The 12,326-nt window shown below is 31.7% G+C and overlaps 1 protein-coding gene across 1 annotated transcript; it reads left to right on the forward strand.

The window, feature by feature from the left end:
• Positions 1–755: 755 nt before the first annotated feature.
• Positions 756–9,554, forward strand: LOC147073617 (actin, muscle-type A2). The gene is made up of 3 exons (XM_085944916.1): positions 756–805; positions 6,723–7,677; positions 8,653–9,554. The coding sequence occupies exons 2-3, from the start codon at positions 6,753–6,755 to the stop codon at positions 8,856–8,858; spliced, it is 1,131 nt and encodes a 376-aa protein (XP_085801042.1). The 5' UTR covers positions 756–805; positions 6,723–6,752; the 3' UTR covers positions 8,859–9,554.
• The last annotated feature ends 2,772 nt before the right edge of the window (positions 9,555–12,326 follow it).

A 12,326-nucleotide genomic window follows, 5' to 3' on the forward strand; every position in this document is an offset into this window, starting at 1 on the left:
AATTGAAAAACAATATGTGAATTTGATAGATGTAGGATTCAAACCTGGGACTCACGACATTCGCCATCGTGGTAAAAATATGTACATAAAATAAAAACCACTAGAATACAAAGAAAAACAGAAGAAAATAGGTAGGTAAGTATATTTGAAAAGCTTTTCTAAACTCCGTTTATTAGCTGAACACTAGTTTTGACTTGTTTTCAGAAGACGCCCAAACTGTTGGTATTAAGCGTAGCAATGATATGGTCGCTATAGCGTTCATATTTTGCTACAGTGATCGTTAGTTGAGCCCTTTGCTTTAAATGTTTGAGAGCCACACTAATCGAATCAGACGATCTCGATCTATTATATTGGCAATGCAATTGTTTGAAGGTGTTTACCAATTAACAAGTGTGTGTCAATCTTGCATGAGTATTCACTCTAACAAACACTAAACCACAATATATTTGAACTTACCAATCAGACCAGATCAACCCTTAGGTACTGAGTTTTGAAGATATCTTTTCGTTTGACGACGGACCAGAGTGGACGTTGGTTATACAAAAAGACTTTAAATTAAAACCTATCAGGCGAGATGGGACGTTAGGGAATAGATTGCAGAGACTTTATTTGTGTGACAAAGGGATAGCGTGGCCGTTATTTCGGCAGCTTTGCCCGTATAAGGGCGCCGATGGAGACGCCGCCATGTATGGCGTCGGAGGCTCGAGCGTAGGGCGCCGCGACGCTATAAAACAGTTTCAAGAAGCGTCGTCTTCACCACAAGTGAGAGCGTTAGCTTGAAGCCGCGTGCATTTCTTTTCTATAGGTCAGTTTTATTTATCGTTAAGTAATTTATTTAACACAGAACAATTTTATCGACATCTCTAGTGTTGCTAACAGAGTTAATCATTACAAAAGTGAAATATAAACATAAATAATTAAAGACAAAACTGTGATAAAAGTATACACTTATAATTGTATTTAATATTTTAATGCCGTATCATTCAGTGGCGTAACTTAAGCATCGGAATCCGTGATGTTTAGTGGAACTCATCTAATTTTTTTATCAAAATTTAAAAAAAAATATTGATTTTTTTTATAGTGTTAACTGTCAATTATTCATGGTGGAACTGCATTGTATTATTTGATTAATTATTTTAAATTAAATAATATTGATTTTCCTCAAATATTGCCGACGCTTTTTATCATAATAATAAAAGTTTTAATTTTGAAATTAATACCAACTGTATTTTATTTGAATTTTATCAATTTAAATAATTTTAACAAGACTTAATATATAACATTTCACAAAATATTATTATCTAACAATTGACATTTAGAAATTTTGATTAAAATAAGAGAGGAATTTTATTGTGTTATTTTGAAAATAAGGAATTAATAAAAATACAGTAGGTTTTTATACAATTTAATCGGAAGTATCCAGCAAATATAATTGACAATAATGTTATTATAAAATGTTAATTATAACTATAAACACAGTAAAATTTAGTACAGATGTATAGTAAACGTTTGTTAATTAACATCTAATAAAGTTTGATCAAAATCGTATTTTTAAAATGTTTTAAATTATACGGATGACATTATAATGTTTAGTAAATAACGTTGTTAATAATATTGCAAAAATTTATTAATATAATTATCTTGAGTTTTAGCGGTCAAAATACGTGAATTTAAACTAGACAGTTCCTGGTTTAGTACATTATACTGCAGCCTTAAAAAGAAACAAAACAACTCGAGCAGAGTTAAAATAATCGTATTATTATCTATGGTTGGGGAAAGAATATCGAAATTCAATCGGGAAGGAATCATGGTTTTGTTTAATTGAATTACCTCGAGAAAACCGTAACGAAGTTAGTATCGGAGTGTTCCGGAAGTTGGAATGCTCATTGATGGCGATTTATAATTGGGCGGGAATTCGCCGGAAGTCATTCAAAAGCGTTTCCAAATTTAATTAAAAGTTATCGAGTGTTTCAGTTCAATTTATCGGTCGATCTAACGTGGAATGGTATCATTTTTTAATGAAGATATTTGATATTATTGAGCTTAGCTGATAAACATAGCTGAATATGCACATTGTCGATTTAAGCCGTATAGGATGTAGGTACATTAATAAAAATACGAAAACTATAAATACAGTAAATATTACAATATATTCTAATTATATAATATTGTAATATATTCTAATTATATAATATTGTAATATATTCTAATTATATAATATTGTAATATATTCTAATTATATAATATTGTAATATGTTCTAATTATGTGCAGATTGGTGGGCTGAAAATGTCAGGGGAAAATTTCAAACCAATCGTTTCTAAATTAAATTATATTACCTATATACGTATGCACATAATATTATATTGTCACCCCTTATTTAGAGGTATTACCATATTTTATCAATTGGATTAAGTTTTCGATATCCAGAATTCTACTCGGGAGTACCAAATCATAAAACTAAATTAACTTAAATCTAATAAATCCTAAGTAAGAAATATAACTAGTGTGGTGATGTTATGCCTATGGACATTGCAAAATACTTGTTTTAAAAAAAGTGTTAAATGAATTTTCATTGTCGAATATTGAACGCCTCGGCGGACAATACAAATGTAATAAGCACGATATGGTGCCTAAAATTATTATTGCTCATTCAACAGTTTTTATTTATTTATTGTTGTTTACATTTGTTGTTACAGCAAGTGGCTGACATCCATTTCTCGTAAAAACTCTGTGGAGGTCCATATGATCCTATTAGGATCGGACATGGTCAAAAGAAAGAAAAGAATGTTAGCTACTTGCTCAACCTATTAAAAGTCCATTCTCTGACTCTAAACACATATTGAAAATCAATGTGTGTATTTGCCAGACCCAGGATTTGAACCTGGTTCCCACGGCATTATAACTCATCGCGTAAGTCGCTCGGCGTTTTTACGGCTGAATTATTTATTAATACAGTTGTGATAACAAAATAATATGTCTTATAAAAATGTGTTTATTTAATAACTACAGGATTAAAATCAAATGTACAATGGATTAATTGAATTAAATCTACGGAATGAATTATTTTTGTTAAACAGTCACATTCAGTATAAAAGTGTTGCCAGTTCATAATTAACTACACTGTCTGTGCGAATGCGTTTTTTTTTTTAAATTCCATTGCATCTAAAAAGAATCCCACATGCGGAGAGTGCAATGAAATTAGATGCATCCAGGGTTTGCAATATACCGGGAAAAAATAACGACAGAACCGTTTTTTTGGCTTACGGTTATTTTTTACCGGATAACCGGGCTTGAAAAATTAGTACATTGTGCATCGCCTTGTAATTTTGAGTAATAGTATCTATAGGTACTATTTGTCAGTCACAATCGGATACTCACTTTGTATAATTTCTTATTTTGTATACCCCATCAAAATATGGGTATTAACAAGTATAACAAAGTATTATCAAGATTTTACCCTTGACTGAGTTCAAAAGTTCTCATCTCTTTCTTTGAGTTACTAAAACATATAGAACAATTAATATTCTCTGCTTACCAATGCACTTTGTGCTTAGTTTATATTTAAAAAGCTGTTGACGTCACGTTTTGGGAAATTACTTGAATTTAATTATTAGTATTACGATAGTTCATGTCATAAAAATGCTTTTAGGCGTATAATATTTGTTTTAATGTCTTTGTGGGTGAATAAATCTAGGAACATTATTGTGAATTTTCAATTAAAAGTAACGTTTAGCTTTCATTCACCTAAGTAACATTTTTTAAGCTCCACTTTTATTATAATATAAAATTCTATATTTGAATAATATAAGGTTCTTATAAAACAATGTGTTTGGGCATATATTACTTTGGCAAAGCAAAAGATTTCCTCGCAGTATGAAATGATTTTTTAAATAAAAATAATTATAGGGCCCCACGATGGCCGAGCGGTTACCGTTGCGGCTTATAATATAGTGGGACCGGAGCTTGAATCTCGAGTGTGTTTGGATCTAATACGTTGAGCATGTGGCTAATATTGATATCTCGTAAAAACAAAAATTTGTTAACACAATCGTTATTATATATTATAATATATTATTATGATCTTCTTAAGATTTGGATTAGATTAAGATTAGATTAAGATTAAGAATTAATTGCTTTGTCACCCATAGGGTTTATGATTGAAATGAAAATCCGTATTCAATAAAAAAAAATAACGTTATAATTTTGATTCAGCCACCATCAAACTAAAATTGAGAAGTTTAAAAATAAGCACTTAATTAAAATTACATACGTAAAAATAATAACTATTGAAAAAATCAAGTACGATTTATTTGAATAATCATAGAAGAGAATAATTGGGTTAAAATATCGCAGTAATAATACAATAATTTTATAATCATAATATAATACACAATAAACGTAAATAGCAATTTAATTAAGACCATTTATTGGTCGTTAGTTATTCATAAATGTAGAAAATTTGTGAATATAACCGTCTTTCGGTTTATTAATAAACCGGTTTTGACATCCCTGATTTTATCGTGATACTATAAAGTTATCTGCACATGTTTTGTGAATTACAAAAAAGCGCATTTATCACCAACGCGTTGCAACGCAAAAAGCTCGTTCAGTTAATCGTTAATTCTCACCAGACTAAACACCATTGTCCTGAAATTAAATTAAAATTAATATCACACGCTGAGTTAACTGTTACAAAGTTTTGTTGAGGTGCTGCGTGCAGAGTGGTATAATATATTTTAGTTTTTGATAGTGTTTTTATAATACTTTTTCGTTTACCTAAATTTAATTCAAATTGAGATAACAACGAATGTGTATATATCTAACGGTCGATTTTCTAGTTCAATATAGAAACAACTAAATGGGTCTAGCAGTTATAGATTGCAGTGTAAAGATTGTAAAAAAAGTTACCAGGGAAAACAACTATATTTTAAATATTGTAGTTGTAAATACGTCATATTTTTACGAAAAAGATTAGGTGCATACCTAACTCTTTCATAAACCTGAGTGACGACTGTTTTCCCAAAAATTAAATATACCTGAGTTACAAATGCAATACCTAGCATATTAATTAAATCAGTTTACATTACAATAGTTCATTGATATATTATCAAATATGACTATACTCAAACGAATATTTATACTATAAATTTAATGTTTAGTTTAATTTTATAGTTCGATACAGAACCAACCCAGATATTACAGTGTAGAGATAAAAGTATAATTGGTCCCAAAAAGGATTATTCGATTCTTTCACATATTATTCAGGATGTTTTAAAACCCGTTTTTATCAAATGTTAAAGAAAATCTTTTCCTTATTGAACTGGTTAGGTACATGTAAATTGTACGTAATATATTTCAAGTGGCACAGTTCGCCGTGAGCTTTATTATCAGAAAGAGATGACCGTATACTATACGGTCTCCAATTTTATTAGATTCAATATGAACATTAATTCAATTTTCATAGCTGATTTTGGCAAAATTCATAAATTCAAGAATGAGAACATAACATAACCTAACCTAACAAATAATCCATTATATTTGCTATTTTAAAAAATTGTTTGCTAGTAAAGTGTAAACCGACAAGAACCGTGTTTATTTAGACATTTAATGTCAGTTACTATACGACCCAAATAGGTTGGACGGTCTTCAATATACGGCCTTATATTTCCTATACAATATTTCACTGTGAAGTGTGATACGGCAAACTGCATACGTACAAGTTTCCGGACACGAATGCTTATACTATTAAAATACATTAATAATAAATTTGATGCTAGGTTTCTATAATTGTTATCAAGTATGAAAGCTTGCAAAATATGACATCCTTAATAAAACAGGTTTTAGAGCATTTCAATAATGGTGTTCTTACGGTTAATTAAAAAGAGTGTATGCATATAAAAAAAGTTGACAACATGGTAAAGTATAATATCATAATTTTCCATATAATAAATTGTTTTAATGAGTTGGTGAATTTTATGTATGTTTCTATTTCGCATACATAGCGGATATAAATAATTATTGTAAGAGCTTTATTTGTATTGCTTTAATAAGCGGTTTGATCAGTGCTACTGATTATATTATGATGTTGTCAACTTCAGTCCAGACAGTGTTTTACATTGTTATGGAAATTTATCGGTTAGTAAGAAAACTAAATAATTAACTATAAATTAGTAGGTATACGTAGGTGATTAGCAAACTAATTTTTAGGTGTGAAGTGATTGAATTAGTTTTCTTTCATTCTATGTCATTTTTGTCTTTAAAATAATGACGTAACCTAACAATATCGAAAAAAACCTAACGAAAAAAATAGTTCACCAATGTTCTATGATTTCTTTTATTGTGTTAACTGTCAATACATGGTGGAACTGCATTGTATTATTGAGTTATATTAATAAAACGCATTTTTTTGTACTTATTCCACTTTTTTATTTAATAAATTCAGACCGGTTTCGTTCGCCTCAAAGAGTTGAAAATGTCCCTTTGATGCGGACAAAACCGGTTAAAATTTATTAAATAAAAAGTGGAATAAGTACAAAAAAAATGCGTTTTATTAATATAAATCAATAAACAGGCTATGATATTACTTAATGGAATAAATGATAAAAAACATTACATACGTTAAATAATTGCAGAAACGCGATATTTATACTACTAAAGATGACAAGCGCGGGTAATGTTTCTTTTTCTTGTTACTAATTAGAGCTATTTTTTATGTTTACAGTAAGCGGCAAGTTCCCATAAATTCAGCAAGATGTGTGATGATGAGGCGGGAGCGTTGGTCGTAGACAATGGATCAGGAATGTGCAAGGCTGGCTTCGCCGGAGACGACGCGCCCCGCGCCGTGTTCCCCTCAATCGTGGGCAGGCCCAGACATCAGGGTGTCATGGTGGGCATGGGACAGAAAGACTCGTACGTAGGAGACGAAGCCCAGTCGAAGAGAGGTATCCTCACCCTCAAATACCCCATCGAGCATGGAATCATCACCAACTGGGATGACATGGAGAAGATCTGGCATCACACCTTCTACAATGAATTGAGAGTAGCTCCTGAGGAACATCCTATTCTGTTGACAGAAGCTCCTCTTAATCCCAAGGCCAACAGGGAGAAGATGACTCAGATCATGTTTGAGACCTTCAACTGCCCAGCTATGTATGTTGCCATTCAGGCTGTGCTGTCTCTCTACGCTTCCGGTCGTACTACCGGTATTGTATTGGATTCTGGAGATGGTGTTTCTCACACTGTACCCATCTATGAAGGTTATGCGCTTCCTCACGCGATCCTCCGTCTTGACTTGGCCGGTCGTGATTTGACCGACTATCTCATGAAGATTCTGACAGAAAGAGGTTATTCCTTCACCACAACGGCTGAGAGAGAAATCGTGAGAGATATCAAGGAGAAGTTGTGCTATGTTGCTCTGGACTTCGAGCAGGAAATGGCTACAGCCGCCGCTTCCACTTCCTTGGAGAAGTCTTATGAACTTCCCGATGGACAGGTCATCACCATTGGTAACGAGAGATTCCGTTGCCCAGAGGCCCTGTTCCAGCCTTCGTTCTTGGGAATGGAGTCTTGCGGTATCCACGAGACTGTCTACAACTCAATCATGAAGTGCGACGTGGACATCAGGAAGGACTTGTATGCCAACACTGTACTCTCCGGAGGAACCACCATGTATCCCGGTAAGACTTCATTTAATTCTCTTTTATAATTTATTGTCGAATTTATATATTATGTACCATGCGTAATATTATTTAGATATTTTTTTATTTGAAGCAAACAAAATAAATTACTATTTTTTTGAGCATGCATAATTTGAAAACACTTCTGAGAAAATATTACATAAGCAATATAAAAAATCTTTTTTTTTAAAATACGACACCCTGCTGGAATTGAACCTGTGTCTCTCGGGATTCGCGCCCACATACGTTGACCACAATGCTATAGGAATCTTATCTCATTGCGTCAAATTTTAAGCAATACGCAATTTACTCTTACTATATACTCTCTGAAGCGCTTTCCAAACTGAGTTACTATTGGCAATCGGCTTTTGTATTTTATTTAAAAGTAGCTATTAATTACTTTGATTACTAACCGACATCATGGATCTCTCTGAACTTGCTAATTATTTAATTAAGTATTTTTTTAATCAACGAATAATTATTCACCTGCTGGGTATCGTATTTTTTCAAAAAAGATTTTTTCTATTGGTTAAATATTATTTTCTCAGAAGTGTTGTCAAATTATGTATGTTCAATAAAAATAATGTTACATTCTTAAATCTTGCATTTAAGAATTAAAAATGTAACATTATTACACAGGTTTGGAGGCCCCTTTCAAATCTTTTATATATGCGATAAACAGCCATTGGTTGCTAATAATATAACAAAAATAATGTTATATTTTTTACCAATTCATTGATTTGTGACACTTACACACACTAAAAATACTTTTTTTTAATACTTCGGTACTTTCTTATAAACGTCTTATATGCTCTATGGAAAACAGCCATTGTTTAAAAAAAAATGGTTTCATTTTTATCAAAACTTTAGTTTAGCACGTATGCTTATTTTTTACACAGATACTTAATTTTTATGTTTATAATGCTTTTATGTATTTTTTATTTATACTAATCGTATTACATTGCTTTATTTCAGGTATTGCTGACAGAATGCAGAAAGAAATCACCGCCCTGGCCCCGTCAACCATCAAGATCAAGATCATCGCTCCCCCTGAGAGGAAGTACTCCGTATGGATCGGCGGCTCCATCCTCGCCTCCCTCTCCACCTTCCAGCAGATGTGGATCTCGAAGCAGGAGTACGACGAGTCAGGCCCCGGAATCGTCCACCGCAAGTGCTTCTAAGCGACACGCTCCGGTCGTCCAAATCCTCGATGCCATGGATCTCCCCGAAGAGAGCCAAGGCATAACATCCAACTTTCAACATGCGCACATTCTCCCGGGAGATGAATTCGCATCCAAACATTATCTGGCGTCACGTCACTATGACGAACGTTTCTTCGTCGGCAAGCATATTCGATGACGACATAACAAGCACATAAGCGGTGTTAACGCTCACAGATAATCATCAAATCATAAATATCAATTATTTTGAATTATTGTCTATGAAATAATTATATACTGTATACATAATCAAGTGTCATTAATTAATTGCTCTCTACGATCTTTCTAATACTAAGAAACGTATAAAGCTAATTAATAGTTTTTCAACGAAAGAAATTTTCTATATCTAGAAGTCTTTGATAATAATTCCAAAATTCATCATTCAAACTTCATTGTAACAGTTATACGTTTTGTATCGCAGTGTTTTACAAAGTTTTATGACGTTTATAAAAGAGTTTGAATGAACATTTTACATCTAAATGAAAAGCAAAAAGTAATTGATTTTTAATTTGAAGGTTTCTCTAAACATCTTCAACGCTAACACATTATGTGCAACGTGCTCAACTAGAATTAATTTTTTATACTCTTAACACTTCAATTGCCAGCTGCCGTGTTTACGCATATAACAATTTAAGACAGCACATTTCTTCGCCTGTCAAAAAAATCAAAACTTCATCAATTTCATTTTTTTCACTTTAACAATTATTAATGTATTTAATGTAATTAATTTTTTATACACATATTATTTGTAATGGCAGTTTATTATTATAATAAATAATTAATTAATATTTGGTTACGATTGCTCGTGCGGCCCTGACCAGACCAGGGTCGCATTGTAATTTCTTTCTGTGTCCTTTGAATAATGATGAGTGGTAAATAAAACAAATTTGTCTATAATATTTTTTCTATTATTTTATATCAAATAAAACAAGGTTGATTATTATTATACTTATCTTTTAATTAGATATCTACTGACACAATATTCTGAATAAAACTCAACGATCAATAATTGAGTCACAAAACTCGCTCTGGCGACTTTTTTCAACACATCACAAAACCGGATTTATTTCATACCTACTACGTCATGCGGAGGTAGGCTGTTAAGATCCGACATAAACAGTGCACACTAAACTTTGTCAGTGAAATGTATAAGATTTAAAAATGTAACATTCTAATTATTGAACATACGTAATTTTGAGACCAATGAAGGAACCCTGGAAAAAGCAGAGATTGATGGAAAGTCAAGGGCACTTTGAAGATAACTGAATTTTAGGATGGTCACGACCTCAGTCATAAGGGAAGGGAAGAATAGGATTGTAGCTTGGATAATTTCAATTTCAATTTTTATTAATTTTTTAACATATTGTGGATATTACAAATTATAAGTTTAAGACGTTCACAACATGACATGTAACATTATTATAAACAGGAAAAGTAATAAAAACGATAAAAATGAAAATATAAGAAGAGAACATCATATAAACATGCAAAAGCAGTGAAAATACAATTATACATCTATAGAAGTTCAAAGAAGTACACCGAGTGTGCTAAGGAGACCCTATTTTAAGAATTTATAAAATAGCGTCCACCTAAACTCACCCTCACGCAAGTGGAATATATCAACACCCGAAGTAATCGAACATAGTTATCGCCCTCCCAATTGGCATTACCAGTGGCAGGTTGGTTCTGCACCTTGGGAGAATAAACAACTGACGCTCTCTATTTCTAAGATAATTATCAGGAACACACAGGTCAACACTACCTATTTCTCATTAATATCTCGTATAAGTCGCAAAAAATACGTAGCTAAATAAAGATATCTTCTAAATTGTAGACTGCAGTATGTAAGCATACCTAAGAGAAAGTCAGTAGGATAAAGCCACAAATAGTATCCATTCGAGAATCCAATCTCGAGCCAAAATTCTGATCCCGGGATTTCGGGGTTACAATAATTTGACAATCCCGGGATTGGCACTTTTTTCCATTGTTAATATAAAATTTTTATATTTTCAAATAACATTGATAAAATCGGTCAAAAATAAATCTATTATAATTTACATTATTTAAGACATTTATTGTTAATATTGTATACGTTCAATCTTGGAAATACATAAGTATAATGGAAAAAATAATATTGTTATATAAATAATAATGTGAATTTAATATGAGATTGCTGTTTCTGATAGTAAAGACTTAATGAATGGGTTAGCGAGATTTAAAATAGTAAAGCAAATGCAAATCATGGTGTACTTACGGCCTTTCCACTTCATAAATCTAATTAGTCAGCCAAATATGAAACTGCCGTAAAACGTATGAGATCATGGTGGAATTACTTTGTTAATAGTGCGAAGCATCATTTTTTCTAATCTTTCTCTCTCTTTATTATTAATTTATGTGAAAAAATAAAATGAATCGGCAACATGGGTATAAATCAAACTTCATTCAAACTCAGTTTATTTCTAATGTAGTTATTTGTTATTAAAAGTATTTTTTCTGTTATATTTTAGTTTTTATTTTATTTTCCATAAAAATTGATAAAAAAGTCAATCCCGAAAGTTGCGGGATTATGTTTATCCCGGGATTCATAGGTATCGAAAATAGCTCGGGATCCCGGGATTGGAATCCCTAGTATCCATACAACCTCAAGTAAATGAGTCTCAAGATAATAGACAATGTCATCCATCAATACTGGGCGCAGGAGAGTTTTTTTTTTTTTTTAATATTTTATTTAATTACCTTAGTATACATATTCTAAGTAATGGAAATAGTTGTCATATACCTAAACTATAAAATCTTGAGCAGGTATTGTTGACTAAATTGCATTCCATATCCAATCAAATCGAAGGTGATGTGTAATATTCAGCGGAACGGATTATGAAGCCAAGTGGAACAGAGTTTAAACTCTATGGCAGCGGTGGCAAATTTACGACAAGCGAAACAATTGTATAATATAACGTGGGTCACATATAAATATTGTCAGTTAGGTACATGTAAATTGTACCTGAAACATTTCACCGTGGCATAGTTCGCCGTGAGTTTTTTTTATCGGAAAGAGATGACCGTATATTATACAGTCTCCAATTTTATTAGATTCAATATGAACATTAATTCAATTTTCAAAGCTGATTTTGGCAAAATTCATGAAATCAAGAATGAAAACCTAACCAAACCTAAACTATTAAAATCAAATCAAATCTAAATATAAAAAAATGTGTTTTATTAAATTAAATCAATAATAGAATGCATTTCCACCACGAATAATTGTTTTTTAACACAATAAAAGAAATTAACCTAAACTAACCTAAAAAATAATCCAGTATATCGGCTATTTTGAAAATTTGTCTGCTGCTGGATTCCTTAAAAGTGTAAACCGACAAGAACCGTGTTTTATTTAGACATGGATTTTATGTCAGTACTATGCGATCCAAA

Source organism: Rhyacophila brunnea, unplaced genomic scaffold (genome assembly GCF_057557595.1).
Source record: "Rhyacophila brunnea isolate RB1 unplaced genomic scaffold, BYU_Rbru_1.0 scaffold_17, whole genome shotgun sequence".
Classification (NCBI taxonomy): domain Eukaryota; kingdom Metazoa; phylum Arthropoda; class Insecta; order Trichoptera; family Rhyacophilidae; genus Rhyacophila; species Rhyacophila brunnea.

Bases quoted from the DNA above. Each gene is read 5' to 3' on its own strand.
- LOC147073617 (XM_085944916.1), top strand. From the start codon at position 6,753: ATGTGTGATGATGAGGCGGGAGCGTTGGTCGTAGACAATGGATCAGGA. The intron at 7,678-8,652 runs GTAAGACTTCAT...GCTTTATTTCAG, and splicing joins AGGAACCACCATGTATCCCG to GTATTGCTGACAGAATGCAG.